Source organism: Monodelphis domestica, chromosome 3 (assembly GCF_027887165.1).
Source record: "Monodelphis domestica isolate mMonDom1 chromosome 3, mMonDom1.pri, whole genome shotgun sequence".
NCBI classification, from domain to species: domain Eukaryota; kingdom Metazoa; phylum Chordata; class Mammalia; order Didelphimorphia; family Didelphidae; genus Monodelphis; species Monodelphis domestica.
This window is the reverse complement of record NC_077229.1, coordinates 476,712,710-476,727,309: the sequence shown is the minus strand read 5'-3', so window position 1 is coordinate 476,727,309 and position 14,600 is coordinate 476,712,710. Positions and strand designations below refer to the sequence as shown.

The 14,600-nt window shown below is 33.9% G+C and overlaps 1 protein-coding gene across 1 annotated transcript; it reads left to right on the top strand.

Moving 5' to 3' along the window:
• The first annotated feature begins 867 nt into the window (after window positions 1-867).
• Window positions 868-11,998, top strand: SPATA9 (spermatogenesis associated 9). The gene is made up of 5 exons (XM_001362154.4): window positions 868-1,072; window positions 1,247-1,335; window positions 3,152-3,379; window positions 9,639-9,734; window positions 11,695-11,998. The coding sequence occupies exons 1-5, from the start codon at window positions 1,012-1,014 to the stop codon at window positions 11,962-11,964; spliced, it is 744 nt and encodes a 247-aa protein (XP_001362191.1). The 5' UTR covers window positions 868-1,011; the 3' UTR covers window positions 11,965-11,998.
• Window positions 11,999-14,600: the final 2,602 nt, after the last annotated feature.

Below are 14,600 nucleotides of genomic sequence, written 5' to 3'. Positions count from 1 at the left end.
CAGTGAGATTAGATGGCATTCTGGGAACTAGCAAGGACTCCTGAGGAATGGAGTCCAGAGTTCAAATCTCAATTTTACAGAAGAAATATAATACCAATTACACATGTAAAATCATGAAGCATCTTCATTAATGTCATTTCCATTGATTAAACCCTATCTGTAAGGGCAGCTAGGTAGCTTAGTAGATAAAGCTCTAGGCCTGGAGACAGGAGGACTTGGATGTGAATCCAAGGAGGCAATAGAAAGATAGAAGATTAGGTTGTAGACAACACTGACAGTGAAAATGAAGGTGAGCCAGTCATACAGCAAATATGAGGGACAACAGTTGGACAAGCTGAGTACTTCACTTGAGCTCTAAAAATAAAAAGAATCAGAAGACCTCCAGTCAGAAGACCAAGACTAAGACTTCACTTGAGCTCTAAAAATAAAAAGAATCAGAAGACCTCCATTGGGTTGGGTGGTTACTTTATGGAGGCTATTTAGAAAGATCCATATAAAAATGAGACATGACAAAAAGTGGAAAGAATCTAGTCTGTCATGATGGAAAGAATACCCAAACATACTAGTAAAATCAATAGATACTTGTTTCCCATGGTTTTAAAGGTGGTTTTCTTTTCTTTTCTTTTTTAAAGAGTGCTGACAAGTTTCCTTACAAATAAACTTTGTAACCAGAAGATTCACTAAATCTGGCAACACTGTAGAACACAGAATAGTTATCTCATTTCTCATAACTCATTGGTGCTTGATAATTTGTGTTCTTGTTCTGTTCTGCCCACAAGTACTTCTACAATCCCTATCCTTACTATTGTGATTTCAGAAGATTCTGTGACAAGTTCACAAGAGGCCCATTGTTCCATAAAAAATTATTCTGGTAGTCAACCACAGCTTCTGGGCTTTCACTGCTTTCTTGAGTAGGAAGGCTACCTTCATCCCTGCTGATAGGCCAAATTGAACAAACTTGCCTAGGGCTGCAGAAAAATTGAGAATTAGGAATACAAACGGTGATTCATCATGCCAATCAAACCCGTTGGTTGGATATGTGGCCAAGTAGTGAAGAACTTTTCTGGAAGAAGTATACACAATTTTGTTCAAATGGGAGTGGGGGTGTGGGAAACTGGGATAAAAATCCTTTCTTATTTTCTCAGTCTCTAAGGAATTGCGACCTATCTATGTTTTGTTCTTTGGGAATGTGTTGGGGAGTATATTTTTAGTTAAGATATTTCTCTGGCTTCTTTTCATCTCTCAGTTGAGGGATTACAGAAAGCAGTCATGGACCTTATAGACGAGTTTAAGGATGAAGTCCCCACCATATTAAGATTATCACAGTCGAACCAGGTAATGTGACTTTCTAACTTTGAAAAGGGGTTGTTTTTTCAAAAAACAAATGGATATTGCATTTTTTTCCTACAACTTGTTTGATGCTTGATCTTGAGGTTGAATGCATAAAGACATAAGAAAGATTGATAGTTCAAATATAAAGCAAAAAATGTCAATTTCAGATCATAAAAGACTCTATATTTTATTGCCTTATATTGCTAAGGAAAGAAGACAAGGTCATAGGTTTCCCAAAGGAAAATCAAATGTTAGGAATTTGATCCAAGGCAAATCAACCAAAGGTCAAGAAAAAAATGGCTCCTGTGGTTCTGTTTATTATGATTAACAGAAACCAACATGAAAAAGGTGACAATATGAAATAGGATCTTAAATTTGTCTATCCTCAAAGCAAAGAATATGTAATTCACTTTATTTAAGATTTAATTAATGTAAAACAAAAATCCATCTCTATACACTTGCTTGAATAAAATTTGCTTAAATTAAATCAAATATGATAGAGAATATAATAACAATGGGAAAAGATAGTTGTTGTGAGTATGTATTATCCAATTAGTCAATAATTATTTATTAGGCACCACAATGTGCCAGGCCCTACGTTAAGTAGTGGGGACACACACACAGACACACACACACATATATAAAAGACAACATGGAAAGAAAGTATTGAAAGATTTATGATGAAGAGACAATTTGATATTAGTATGGAACTCTCTGGGGAAAGAAAGGAGTTTCAAAGACATATGTGAGCCCATGATTGTCTCATACTGGCCAGGAAGATGAACAGCCTATGTATGAGAGGTGAAAATTTTGTTTTGCCAGAAAAGTGCATACTCTAGAGTAGAGATGGCTTTACCCTAGTTTGGAAGAAAACATTTTTTAAAAAGTCATCTACTTACTCCATAACCTCCCACTAGCATCCTCAACCATCTGTAAGGCTGCCAGGATTTATGTTGAGACATTTAAAGTAAATGTTTGAGGACATTGGGCAACTAAATAAAGTTATAGAGACCTTTGCAAAAAAAGTTTTTTAATTCATATACTTAACGTATAGGGATAACATATTAAAAATTAATTGAGTAATGGTTTATTTTGTTTCATTAGTTAGAATGACATTTAAGGATACTGAATGGTTTTTTCTGGGTTTTATTTTCTATTTGCAAACAAAGGATCATATTTTTAGAGCTAAAAAACAGCTTAAAGGCCATGGAGCCCAAACCTTTCATTTTACAGATGAGGAAAAGAAATCATGACCTGGCCAGGGTCACATAGCCTGGAATTGTCTGGTACAAGATTTGAAGTCAAGTCATCCTCACTCCAAGTCCAGTAAACTATTCACTAGGAGTGAGGAGGTACCATTATAACATATCCATTATAACATAACATGTTATGATGATGCCAAAATCTTTCTGATTCAGGAATTTCTGGTCTTGTAATTTAATTTGGAGTAGTGGAAAGAGTACTGGGCTTTAAGTTAAGAAGTCCTGGGTTCAAATCTCAACTCTTGCCCCTGTACCACATACCACACCAGCTATGTGACATTGTGCAAGCTACTTAACCTCTTCATGCCCCAGACAATTCCCTAGGATTTATCTGCTAAGTTGTAGAGGATTTCATGGTAGAGGGCATTTCCAATCCACACAGAGATGCCATACTAATTCAGTCAGGAATCCTCAGAAGTTGTAGGGTTTCTCATTTATTCAACGGATCTTATCATATATAGGGAAGTTAGGTATACAAAGTTGCACAAGTTCTAATGCCTGCCCTCAAGGAGCTTTCAGATCATGTGCCAGTCATTTTGCAAAGGTTTGTTTTTCAGAAAACAGATGTGCTCCCCAAAACATCCAAAACAAGAATGGCGACCACTATAGCTAAGACACATGCAGGAGCAGTCTTCCAAGGATTACATAAGATATCCAGGTCATCAAAATCAGTTGCCAAATTTTTGCAGCCTCAACTTGCCCATAGGCTTTTAGAACTAAAGAACATATCCCACCGTCTGCTGAGGGATATAAACTCCCCAAAGCAACCTCTGTACAAAGTTCAGGTAAGAGAAATAAACATTTATATTACTAACTTTTTTTTTAATTCTCTAAAATATTTGGGAAAAATGAATATGCATTTCATTTAAGTTCCCAGATTCAAAGTTGATATTCTCTGGTAAGGAAAGGATTTGCTGGGACCTTTCATCCCAAGTAGTTTATTCTCAAATGTTATAACAGGGGTGAGTAATGAATATAAGAGAAATACACCTATGGATGCCTCCTTAATATAACTATATAATTAGCATAAACCTCAAACTTAAAAGAATTATGCAGCAAGGCTTTAAAAAAAGCCTTGCTCTCTTTTCCCTTCTTACCTTTTTTGGAGAGTACACAGTATTTGAGAAGGAAGTGAGGGAAGGAGGTGAGGAAATGCTGACTATATTTTGCTATAAGGATATGCTTGGGGCCTTTCTTCTTAACTGTATAAGAGTAGAATGTCCCATTTGGAGAACTGTAAAAAAACTGTCTGTTAAATGCTCTCCAAGGCTAGCATACCTAAGTATGATATATTGAATGGCTCAGTATTAAACTAAGCCCTGTGGAATAAAATTTAATTTCTCATGGCTTCTAAATTTGTCCAGCCAATAATCCCTTCTAGAGTTGGCTTTAGTGTTATAGGAATGTAGATGGTTAAGTATACTATATTGCTATAAACTGAGCATCTAAGGAACAAATGAAGTTACAAAATGAAATGTCAAAATGCAAAGTGATAAATTTTTTTTCCTTATTCATTTTCCTTTTGGGGGGAATACCTGGTATGTCACAAGTTACTTAGGAGTGCTAGTTTTCTGGTGCTACTATATATTGATTTTTAAAAGGTTCAATATAAACTAGATAACCCAGAACCCCCACAAATGAGAATCCCAGGGTTCCAAACACTGATCAGAGTTCCAGAACCAACTCATTCCTCCTTAGGGATTAAATCCAGTGTAGCTCCAAGAGAAGATCCAAAGAAAATCTAGTAAACCTCACAAACTATGTAAGAGTTATATTATATATAGGTTAGTGTATCCATAACCTAAAAATGGCTACATTGTACTATGCCTCTTATGCTTACCTATTTTAGGGCCATTAGAACTATTGGAAACCCAAGTACATCTGTCCTTCAGCTTTCTGGAGCAGGCAGTGAACACTGGTGAATATGAGACAATTAGGAATATGGAGCTAGAGGCAGATCTTTTGAAATTTAAAAGTGTCATTTTTTTTCCTAGAATATGGCCATATAGATTCATTGAAAATTTAAAAATCTGTAGCATCTCTTTTTTTCTTTCTCTTTCTGGTTTCATTTGTTTTTGTCTTTTAAATCTAACTTATTTCCCTTTAATACTAAATTTTTTTGGACAGATGTTCCGTAATTCTGTTTCATGAAAACACAATTTTATCAAATTAAGTACTAATCATATCCATGATAAATATTATTCCCCCCAATATAGCCATGACAATAACCTATAGATTTTCTTTATTAAAATTTCTATTTTAAATATTTTTTACTAACAGGTCCTCCCATTCTATTGAACAAAAAATAAAAACCAAAAACATCCCTCAATACAGATCTACATTTTATAGCACATTAGTCATGTCCAAAAATACATCTTTTTTTCTGTATCTTAGGTTCACTGCTTCTCTGTGAAGAAGTGAGTGACATATTTCATCTTTATTAGATTAATGGCTTATCATTATATTCTAAAGTTCTAAATAGAAACTTTCACAGTTGGTTTCTGAGGTATGTTGCTATCACTGTATAAATCATTCTCTCGGTTCTGCTTATTTCACTCTGCATCAATTCATAAGGTCTTCCCAGTCTCCTATTAAATTGCTCATTTTGTTATTTCTTATGGCCTAATAATACTCCATTGCATTTAAGTCCCACAATTTGTTTAGCTATTGTCCAATAAGACAATATCCCCTTAGTTTCCAACTTTGGGCTACCATGAAAAGAACTGCTACAAATATTTTTGTAAATAAAAAAAGGTATAGATTCCAAGGCAGAAGAGTGATAAAGATTAGGCAATGGGGGTTAAGTGACTTGCCCAGGGTCACACAGCTAGGAAGTGTCTGAGGTCAGATTTGAACCCAGAACCTCCTGTCTCTGGGCCTGGCTCCCAATCTACTAAGCCACCTAGATACCCCCTTTCTTCTTTTATTATCTTTGACATTTTGATAGGTATGAGATAGAATGTCAAAGGAGTTTTAATTTGCATTTCTCTAGTGATTTAGAACAATATTTCATGATTCCTGATAGCTTGGATTTCTTCCTTTGAAAACTACCTGTTCATATCTTTTGGTCATTTATCAATTAGGGAATAGTCCTTAGTCCCATAAATTTGAATCAGTTCCTTATCTGTCTTAGAAATGAGAACTTTATCAGAGACCCTTGATGCAAAGATTTTTTCTACCTTCCAATTTTCAAACAGTGAAAATTCTTTTTCTTCCCCGTCTACTCCATACCCTCAAGAATGAAAGAAAAACAAAACCCTTGTTGCAAACACGTGTAGTCAAGCAAAACAAATTTCACATTAGCCATGCCCCCACCCTGCCCCCCAAATAGATGTTTATTCTGTATTCCGAGTCCTTTACTTCTCTATCAAGAAGTGGGTAGCATATTTCATTATTTTTCCTAAAGAATAGTGGTTGGTGATTAAACTAATCAGATTTCTAATATTTTCAGTTGTTCTTTACCATATTGCTCTTCTGGTTCATTTTACTTTGCATCAGTTCATGCAAGACTTCCTAGGTTTTTCTGAAACCATTCCCTTCATCATTATTTATAACACAATAGTATTCCATCACATTCGTATACCATGGCTTGTTTAGTCATTCCCCAAATAATAAGCACCTCAGATTTTCATTCTTTGACATCTCAAAAGCAGTTTTAAATATTTTTTCCTCCTGAAGTTGCTTTGCTTAGGACTAGGGAGAGAAAGAAAAAGAAAAACAAATTTTCTCTTATTTTCTTCTTTCCTGTCCTGCTCATTGCTATAGTGGTAGCCAATAGAATAGAAGACTTCCCTTCAGGACAGTTCCCTATAACTAAAGACATTCCAGTAGTTAGTCTGAGCCAGAAGCAGGATGCTAAAATAGAGACTGACGTTCCTAAAATCAGAGATGTTTTGCAGGTTTTTATTCTGATGGCTTCTTCACTTCTACTTTTTTATAGGTTCCACAAAACATACAAGATTCAATTTGTTGCTCAGTCATTTCACTTATGTCTCACTTTTCATGACTCCATATGTAGTTTCTTAAGCAGAAATACTAGAGTAGTTTGTATTTTCTTTTCTAGCTCACTTTACAAATGAGAAAACTGAGCCAAACAGGCAAGTGACTTACCAAGGGTCACATAGCTAGTAATTGTCTTGGGTTGGATTTGAACTCAGGACTTATTGACTTCTAAAACTTTATCTACTGTGCCATTTACCTGCCCTCAAAAGGGTCAGAGAACCTGACATTTTTTTGAAGTTTAATAATCACCTATAGTTAATACTGTTCTTTAATATACCAGAAATGCTGTGATTATTAATTATTCAACTGAGAGTATAAATAATTCAGTTAAGAATGACAGCAATAATTAGAATAATGAATTTTTTTTCAAGATTCAGAGTAACACTGTCTATAGGGCACAAGTGGAAATGTCTTAAAATGCAAAACAATAATCAATTTTTTGACAACTTAAAAAATAAAATTACCTTACTTTTCTAAAGATCAGATTTTTGTCCACCTTAGAACTCTAGAAAAAATGTTATCACCTGGAAATAACTGAAAAAGGTGTTTTAACAGAATACAGATATCCCAACACAAGTATATGCACCTATGATATGGGCAAAACTATTCTCAGGATTTTCAGTCATGTAATTGTGTATAAAATTAGGCAATAGGTTTAGAAGAGGAAGTAAAGTAGGCAGAAGAAATATACACTCTTAAAAGTCTGGGGCCATTTAGTATATGAACCATATAGTATATATAGTCCCTGAGGGTATTACATACTTGATATTCATAAAGGTGATATTATTATTCAAGAAAAAATTAATGGCATCTTGTATTTAAGAAATCTGGATGACATACAATCTATTTTCAAAAGATTTTCATGAAAAATATTAGGATAAATAAAGCTTTTACATTGAGAAGTAGAAGCTTTATTTATATGATTCATTAATATAAAATGCCTCCCCATAAAGAGTGAATAATGTATTACTACAGTGCCTAGTTTGCAAATAATTTTTCAGTTATGAAACAGAATTTAAGGATAAAATATAGTGAAATTTTTATCACACTTCAGTCTGCCAAATAAGAGGCCCATTTGAAAATGTATCAAAATTAATCAAAGCATGTAGTCCGTATTTTCCCAAGTTCCAAGTATTTTACTATGCCTCTCCTACTCATTACTCTTTCCTCCCCGTGCAGAAAAATAAAAAGCACCATTCAAAACTAAATTTTTAATAGTATTTAAAGTCTCTAAATCATAAATCACCAATATAGATAGGCATGGTCCTCAACCCATGACCATTGCCCCCAGTGCTGTTGCCATAGGAACCCATTGTGAAAAATCATCACTTGCGTTCATAGAATCATGAAATGTTAGGTCTGAAAGGGATCTCAGAGGTCATCTAGTTCAACCCTCGGAGAAAGTGGCCTTGAAATGAGCTCTTGGAAATGGGTTTCCAAGAGATGAAAGTGAGGAGGGAGGGGGCATTCTAGACATCCAGGTGGCCTTTGCTACCCTGGTACAGAGGTTGGAGATGTAATATCAAGTATGGAGAGCAGCAAGTAGGTTAGTTTGTCTGCAGATAAAGTTCCTAAGGAAGAGTAATGGGTAATCAGTCCTCCAAAGCAGGCTGGATATAGATTATGAAGGGGACTACATACTAGACAGAGGAAATTGTAAATCTTGGAGGCAAAGGAAAGCCATTGAATTATCTTGAACAAAAATGGCTCAGTAGATAGAGCCAGACTTGGAGACGAGATTTCCTGGGTTCAGATATGGCCGCAGACACTCCCTACCTGTGTGATCCTGGACAAGTCACTTTAACCCCCAGTGCCTTTGTCCTTGCTGCTCTTGTGCCTTGGAACCAATCCTTAGGGTTTTGTTTTGTTTTTTAACTAGAATTATCTTAAACAATGTAATAATGGTCAAACCTGCACTTTAAGAATTTCAATTTTGCCTATAATGTGGAGGAATTAAAGGAAAGGAAGAGACTTAATTGAAGGAGATCAGTTAAAATGTAGTTTCCATCTAAAACTGACAAAAATAAATGTTCACTAGAATAAAGTGAAGGATGGTGCTTGGTATAGCTCTCTATTGGATACTTTTGACCAGGTTGACATCAATCCATTAATCACAGGTCACTGATTCAAAACATTCATTCACCTCTGGATTCCCATTGTACCTAACCTTCAGACCATATATTTTTCTTCTTCCCTGAAAGATATTGTAAAAATCTTTGTAAGTACCTTGTTCAAAATCAGGCATACTGAATCTACATCATTTTGTAAGATGACTAGAAAGTCCATCAATTAAAAATCATTTAAATTAACAAGAAATCTCTCTTAAAATGCAAATAGGAAGATTTGGGGGGTATAGCCATTCTCACAGTAGTGGAACTTCATTCAATTTATGGCCTTTTCTCAACATCCAGGAGATCACCCCCAGTGTTCACTAAATACAGGAGCATCCCCACCCTCTTTGTTTAGAGGAAGGGGCAAGAAATTATTAATTGTTGGACAGTATAGGTCTGAGTGTCTAGGGAACTGGAAAGAATGGTTATTAGATAGGATTGTAACAGAAGGTATGAAGATTTCAAAGGCAAATTTTTTTCTATTTCAAAATTTTGCCTAAGGATGGCCCTAGTAAAGGATCCAACAGTTCTCTTCTTTATCTCTATGTCTCCCTCCCCTGACTTCCAGGACCCAGAACTCAAGCCAGTAATATTAATAATATAACTGCATTTTTAGGTTAAAATACCTTTTGTGGCCTAGCCTGAAACTTAATCATTACTTACAATGTTTACAGGGGAAAATGTTTTCTGAATTCCAACCAATCAACTTTAAATTATAACAGTAACTGACACAAGAAGCACATAGAGTGCTTAAGGCTTGCTAAGCATTTAATGTATATTTGTTACCAATTGAGTGTCTTTTGTCGTAAAATGCCTTTTCTGGGAGCAAATATTAAAGCCTCGGTTTACACTTCACATAAAGTTTCAAAATTTTAGCTATTTTAAAAGAAAGAACAAGAGAAAAAAACTTATTTTTTTTCTTTTCCTACAGGTCAGAAAGGGTTCTTTGTTAGATGTAATCTCCTTTCCAGCAAAAACTGCCTTCGCAAGCATAATATATGCATCTTATGCAGTGCTAATTTATTTGGTAGGTTAATAAAGTACTTAAGAGTACAATAATAGATATAGTTCTTTCATGTGATAAGGTTAATACTCATTTTATTTTTTCATAAAGATAAAATACTAGAGTAAACTAGAATATTCATAACATTTGGGTGGAATTTCAACCTTGATTAGCCAGAATAAATGCCTTTTTTGAGAATAGGGATTACATATCCAGGCATTCATCCAGTTGTCACACTGTAAGAAAGAATGGTCCTCTTTTCATACCAGCCTAATTATAGTACAGTAGAACTTCTGTTATCCAAATCTTAATTAACTAAGCATCTAAATTATCTAAAGTATACTGAAAGAAAATGAGTGTTGAAATAGTCTTATCAAAGCCTATTTCTAGAGACCTGATATTATTTAAATGTTTGCTCTAACACTGAAATTGTACTATTAGTACAGTGCCCCCAATACCAATTCACAAAAGAAGCTGTCATTATTTAGTTAGCCACAGTTCCCTTGATTCTTTGGGTAATCAAGACAACTTGAAGAAGATTCTTTTATTTGATGGCTATAAAATGGAATTGAATATCTTATTGAAAGTTTTTGTATATAAAATACAACTCTTAAGAGAGTAAGTTATCTACCTTTTAGATCTATATCCTAACTTTGACTTGGGAATCATATAGTATGACAGAGTTGGAAATGACTTTATAATCTGGTTCAATCCTCTTGTTTTAAAGATTAAGAACCAAGGCCCAGAAAAATGAAATTACTTGCCCAACACCACACAATTCATTGATTGGCACAACTCCTAGGCTATCCATTTTGCCACTTGTTTCATTGGGGAAGGGGATAGAGTTCCTTCCCTGCATCCAACCTAAGAATCCAAGAATTATGGAAAACAAGTCTGGAAAAGATACTGGGTTTTCTGTTCAAACCCCATATTCACATGGAGAACTAGAGAGTCAAAAGACCTTGGCTCTAATCCTAGTTTTACCATCAATTAATATAACTTTGGGCAAATGATTTAAAGTCTTTAGGCCTCAGTTACATCATTTGTAAAACTGGGAGAAGGTGTACTATAGCCTCTCTTACTCTTGAAGTCAATGGCTTTTATGGTTAATGAATTAACTAAAGTAAACCTACCCTTTATTTAACCTGTGACCTACCTGTTATTATATTCCTAAATCCTCTCCTTCTAACTATTTTCATATACGTCTCTTCTTCTAACTGTACTTGTTTGACTTCCAGCTTTTCACAGATTAGACGTTGCCATTTATCTGTTCACATGCTCTTTCACTGGTGGAATGATCCTTGAGTGAAGGGATAGTTCATTTGTAGTCCTTTTCAGAGCGGAGTTGCTTAAAAAATATTGTTGAATTGAGTTGAATTGTTATTTTCCAAGAACAGTTGCTCTGCTCTAAAAGTATTTAGGTTTCATTTGCATGTCACACTAGATGAGATAAGGGCAACAGACCTATATTTCCCACCATTTTTGAATTGTTAAAACTCTTTAAATTTTTTTTATTTATTTCATTACATTTTATTTCCTCATAAAAGTGCCATATAAAAATAAATTTATTTGTGAGTGACACTTCTTGAGTTGGAGGGGATAAGCAGATTAAAATAATTTAAAAAGAATTTTCATGATACTCTTTGAGATAATGAATCTAGGTTTTACAAAAGTTGAGCTGGAAATCACTACTCTGTTGTCTTATTGAATTCTCCCCCAAATGATCTATATCCTTTTCAAGTTATGGTATCCTACACTAGACACAGTTATTAGCAACACACAGAAAACTCTAGAGAAGGTATAAATAAAACACATTTTATTTTAAGTTGTTATTTAGGGACCTAATTCAATCTCTTAGAAAATATTTTCTTTAACAAATCATAAAAGCATGAATTCTGATGTTATATATTGGAATACATAGATTGCTAACTTTAAAAGAAAATGTTATTTAAAAATAAAATAGATTTTTCTTTTTATTACATAGGCAGTCTGTATTAATGCATTGCTGGAGAAGGCAAAGAATATTTTTCAAGAGGAAGAGTCCATAAGGCAAAACAAAAAGGATAGTTATGAAGTTAGAAAAACCTTTTCTGAGCCTGTATTTCCTGAATATGAAATTGTAGCTAAACCTTATAGGTCTCTGCCAGAGAACCCTAATGCTATTCTCCTTTCCAAACTTCCTGATATTAAGTTGAGTAACAAGATTCAAGTATTACATTCTGTATTTGACCAATCAAATGAAATGAATGAATAAGTAAATATTAATATAAAAATCACTTTTAAATGGAGCTTAAGTGCTATCTGAAAGTACATTTAATTGAAAATGGGGGAAATGTAGATATATTAAATATGCTACTTATAAACAAAGCAATTGCTAACAAAATGTCAATTTCTGGTACTAAATAAAATGAACTGTTCATATATATATACATAGTACACATATATAGGTATATGTATATAGATACATATGTGTATCTATACACATATGTATTTTTGTGTGATATAAGTGGTTTTCAGCACAATAAAGAAAAAGTAATAAAATATATATATAAATATAGATCTTCACTTTAACAAATCAATATTAATTTGGCAATTAATTTGCCATATATTTTATTACACAAACTAGATTGTTGTTCCTTTTACAATAAGCTTATAGTTTTGAATATCTAATAAATGGTTATTTTAAAATTTTAAATGAAGTTTTAAAAACTAACAAAATACTCAATTTTCATTATAAAGAAAATATATTTGTTGAATACTCACAGACTTCATGGTTCATGACTACATTGTCATGACTAAATACTTTCTGCCTCATTTTCTCCATCTGAAAAATGAAGAAGTAAACATTGGAGGTTCTTGGGTAGTAGAACTGTTTAATTATAAAAAATTACATTTTAATTTCAAAATTGATGTGTATGGACAGGTTTATTTGTATATACAATTTTATGGCAGCTAAAGCAGCAAAAAATATTTTTGTACAAGTAAGTCCTTTCCTCCCCTTTTTTAACCCATTGGGATACAACATTATAACTTTAGAAGTAGATTAATGTGAACACTTAAAGGTGGCTTCTGTTTCATATTCCTAAAGTTTATTTTCAAAACTTAAAATATATTTACAAGTTGTAGAACAAAAGTTTAAATTTAAGGCCATGAATTAGATTCATGCTTCTTTCTTATGATAGGAACATGTGAGCTCTGTGAGGATACCTGACACAGTCAGCATTGAGTTGATTTACAGCTAGTCTCCTGATCCTAAAATTATTTTTCTTGCCAATGAGCTACATATGCTTCTATGTTGTATCTTCAACCTCCAAGATCAACAGAAATATATGAATGTGATTGCAAAATTTTTCTAGAAGTTTCTTGTTGTTCAGTCATTTCAGTAAACTCTGACTCTTTAGGACACCATTTAGAGTTTTCTCAGCAATGATAAATGATAAAATGATTTGTCATTTCCTTCTCCAGTTCTTATAAATGAAGAAATGGAGACAAACAGGGTTAAGTGATTTGCCCAGGGTCATATAGCTAATAAGTGTCTGAGGCTACATTTGAATTCTGATCTTTCTGAGTCGAGGCACAGTACTCTATACAACACACCACCTAACTGCCATAGAAGTTCCTTAGCCATTTTTGAAGTTCTTTATCCTTTCTTTTAGTAATGAATTATGGAGATTTGCCAGGAATTTGAGCCAAGCTCATCACCCTATAGTTTTTAGATACCATCTCTTCTTTTTTTTTTCTTTTAAAACCAGGACATTTATTCTTATCTTGTATGATAGCAGTGTTGGCAAAGTATTGGCATGTGTGCCAAGCCAGCACTGGGGATGCTCTTTCATTCCCTCTCCTCCCAGCTACCTGATGATATTTTTTGCATGCCCTGCCCCTGTTCCACCACCCAAATCGAGCACTTCCTCCTCTCTCTGGGGTAACATAGGGGGCTCACAGGCAGCTTGAAGTTGCAGTTTGGGCTCCTGAACTTGAAAATCTTCACCAATACTATCTATAGCAACTCTCACATTCTCTACAATCTTTCAAAGAGCACAAACAATGGTTCAACAGTAATTAACAGCCCAGGAACCTGAGATACATCCTGGGTTCAGGTGACTTGGAACTCATCAAGGGCACTTAACTATTTTCTTTTATCTCCTTACTTATTTAAGGTTTCAGCTTCTTAAATTTTTATTCTATCTTTTTTTCCAGTCCAAAGATCATTAACTTTGACAGAGAAAACAGACACTAGAATTGAACAGTTCTGACCTCCTTCTGCCATCTATTATCATGGCCCCAGCTCACTAGAACACTGGTCCTATCTTTGGATTTCCTCTTTTCTCAATTTATATTAAGCAAAATAAAACAAATACCCTTTTGATATTTTCCAGCCTCAGCTCTTTGTGAGCTTCGGTCTTCCAAACTATATTCTTAAAGGACCATGGCATAATTTTGCATTAATCCTCTGCTCCCTGCCATCACTTCCATTTTCTGTACATCTTATATTTTACATTTAAGAAATTTATATATTTTCTTTTTTACATGATCTTTGTTTCACATTATATCTCTTCACCCCACCCAGAATCATCTAATAAAAAAAAAAGAATTAACAAAAGCAATTAACATATCAACCAAGAGTGACATTATATTCAGTATTTTGCACCCTCCATCCCCTACCTGTGCAAATAGAGGAGGTACAGTTTCATATCTCCTCTTTGGGACTAAGTTTGGTTATCATAATTACTGATCATTTAGTTTAGATTTTTTTTTTGTTGTTGCTGTTCCATTTATATTTTTTTTTCAGCTGTCATCAATGCCATTTCATTTTTTTTTAAATTTTAATATTATTTTATTTGGTCGTTTTCATACATTATTCACTGGAAACAAAGATCGTTTTCTTTT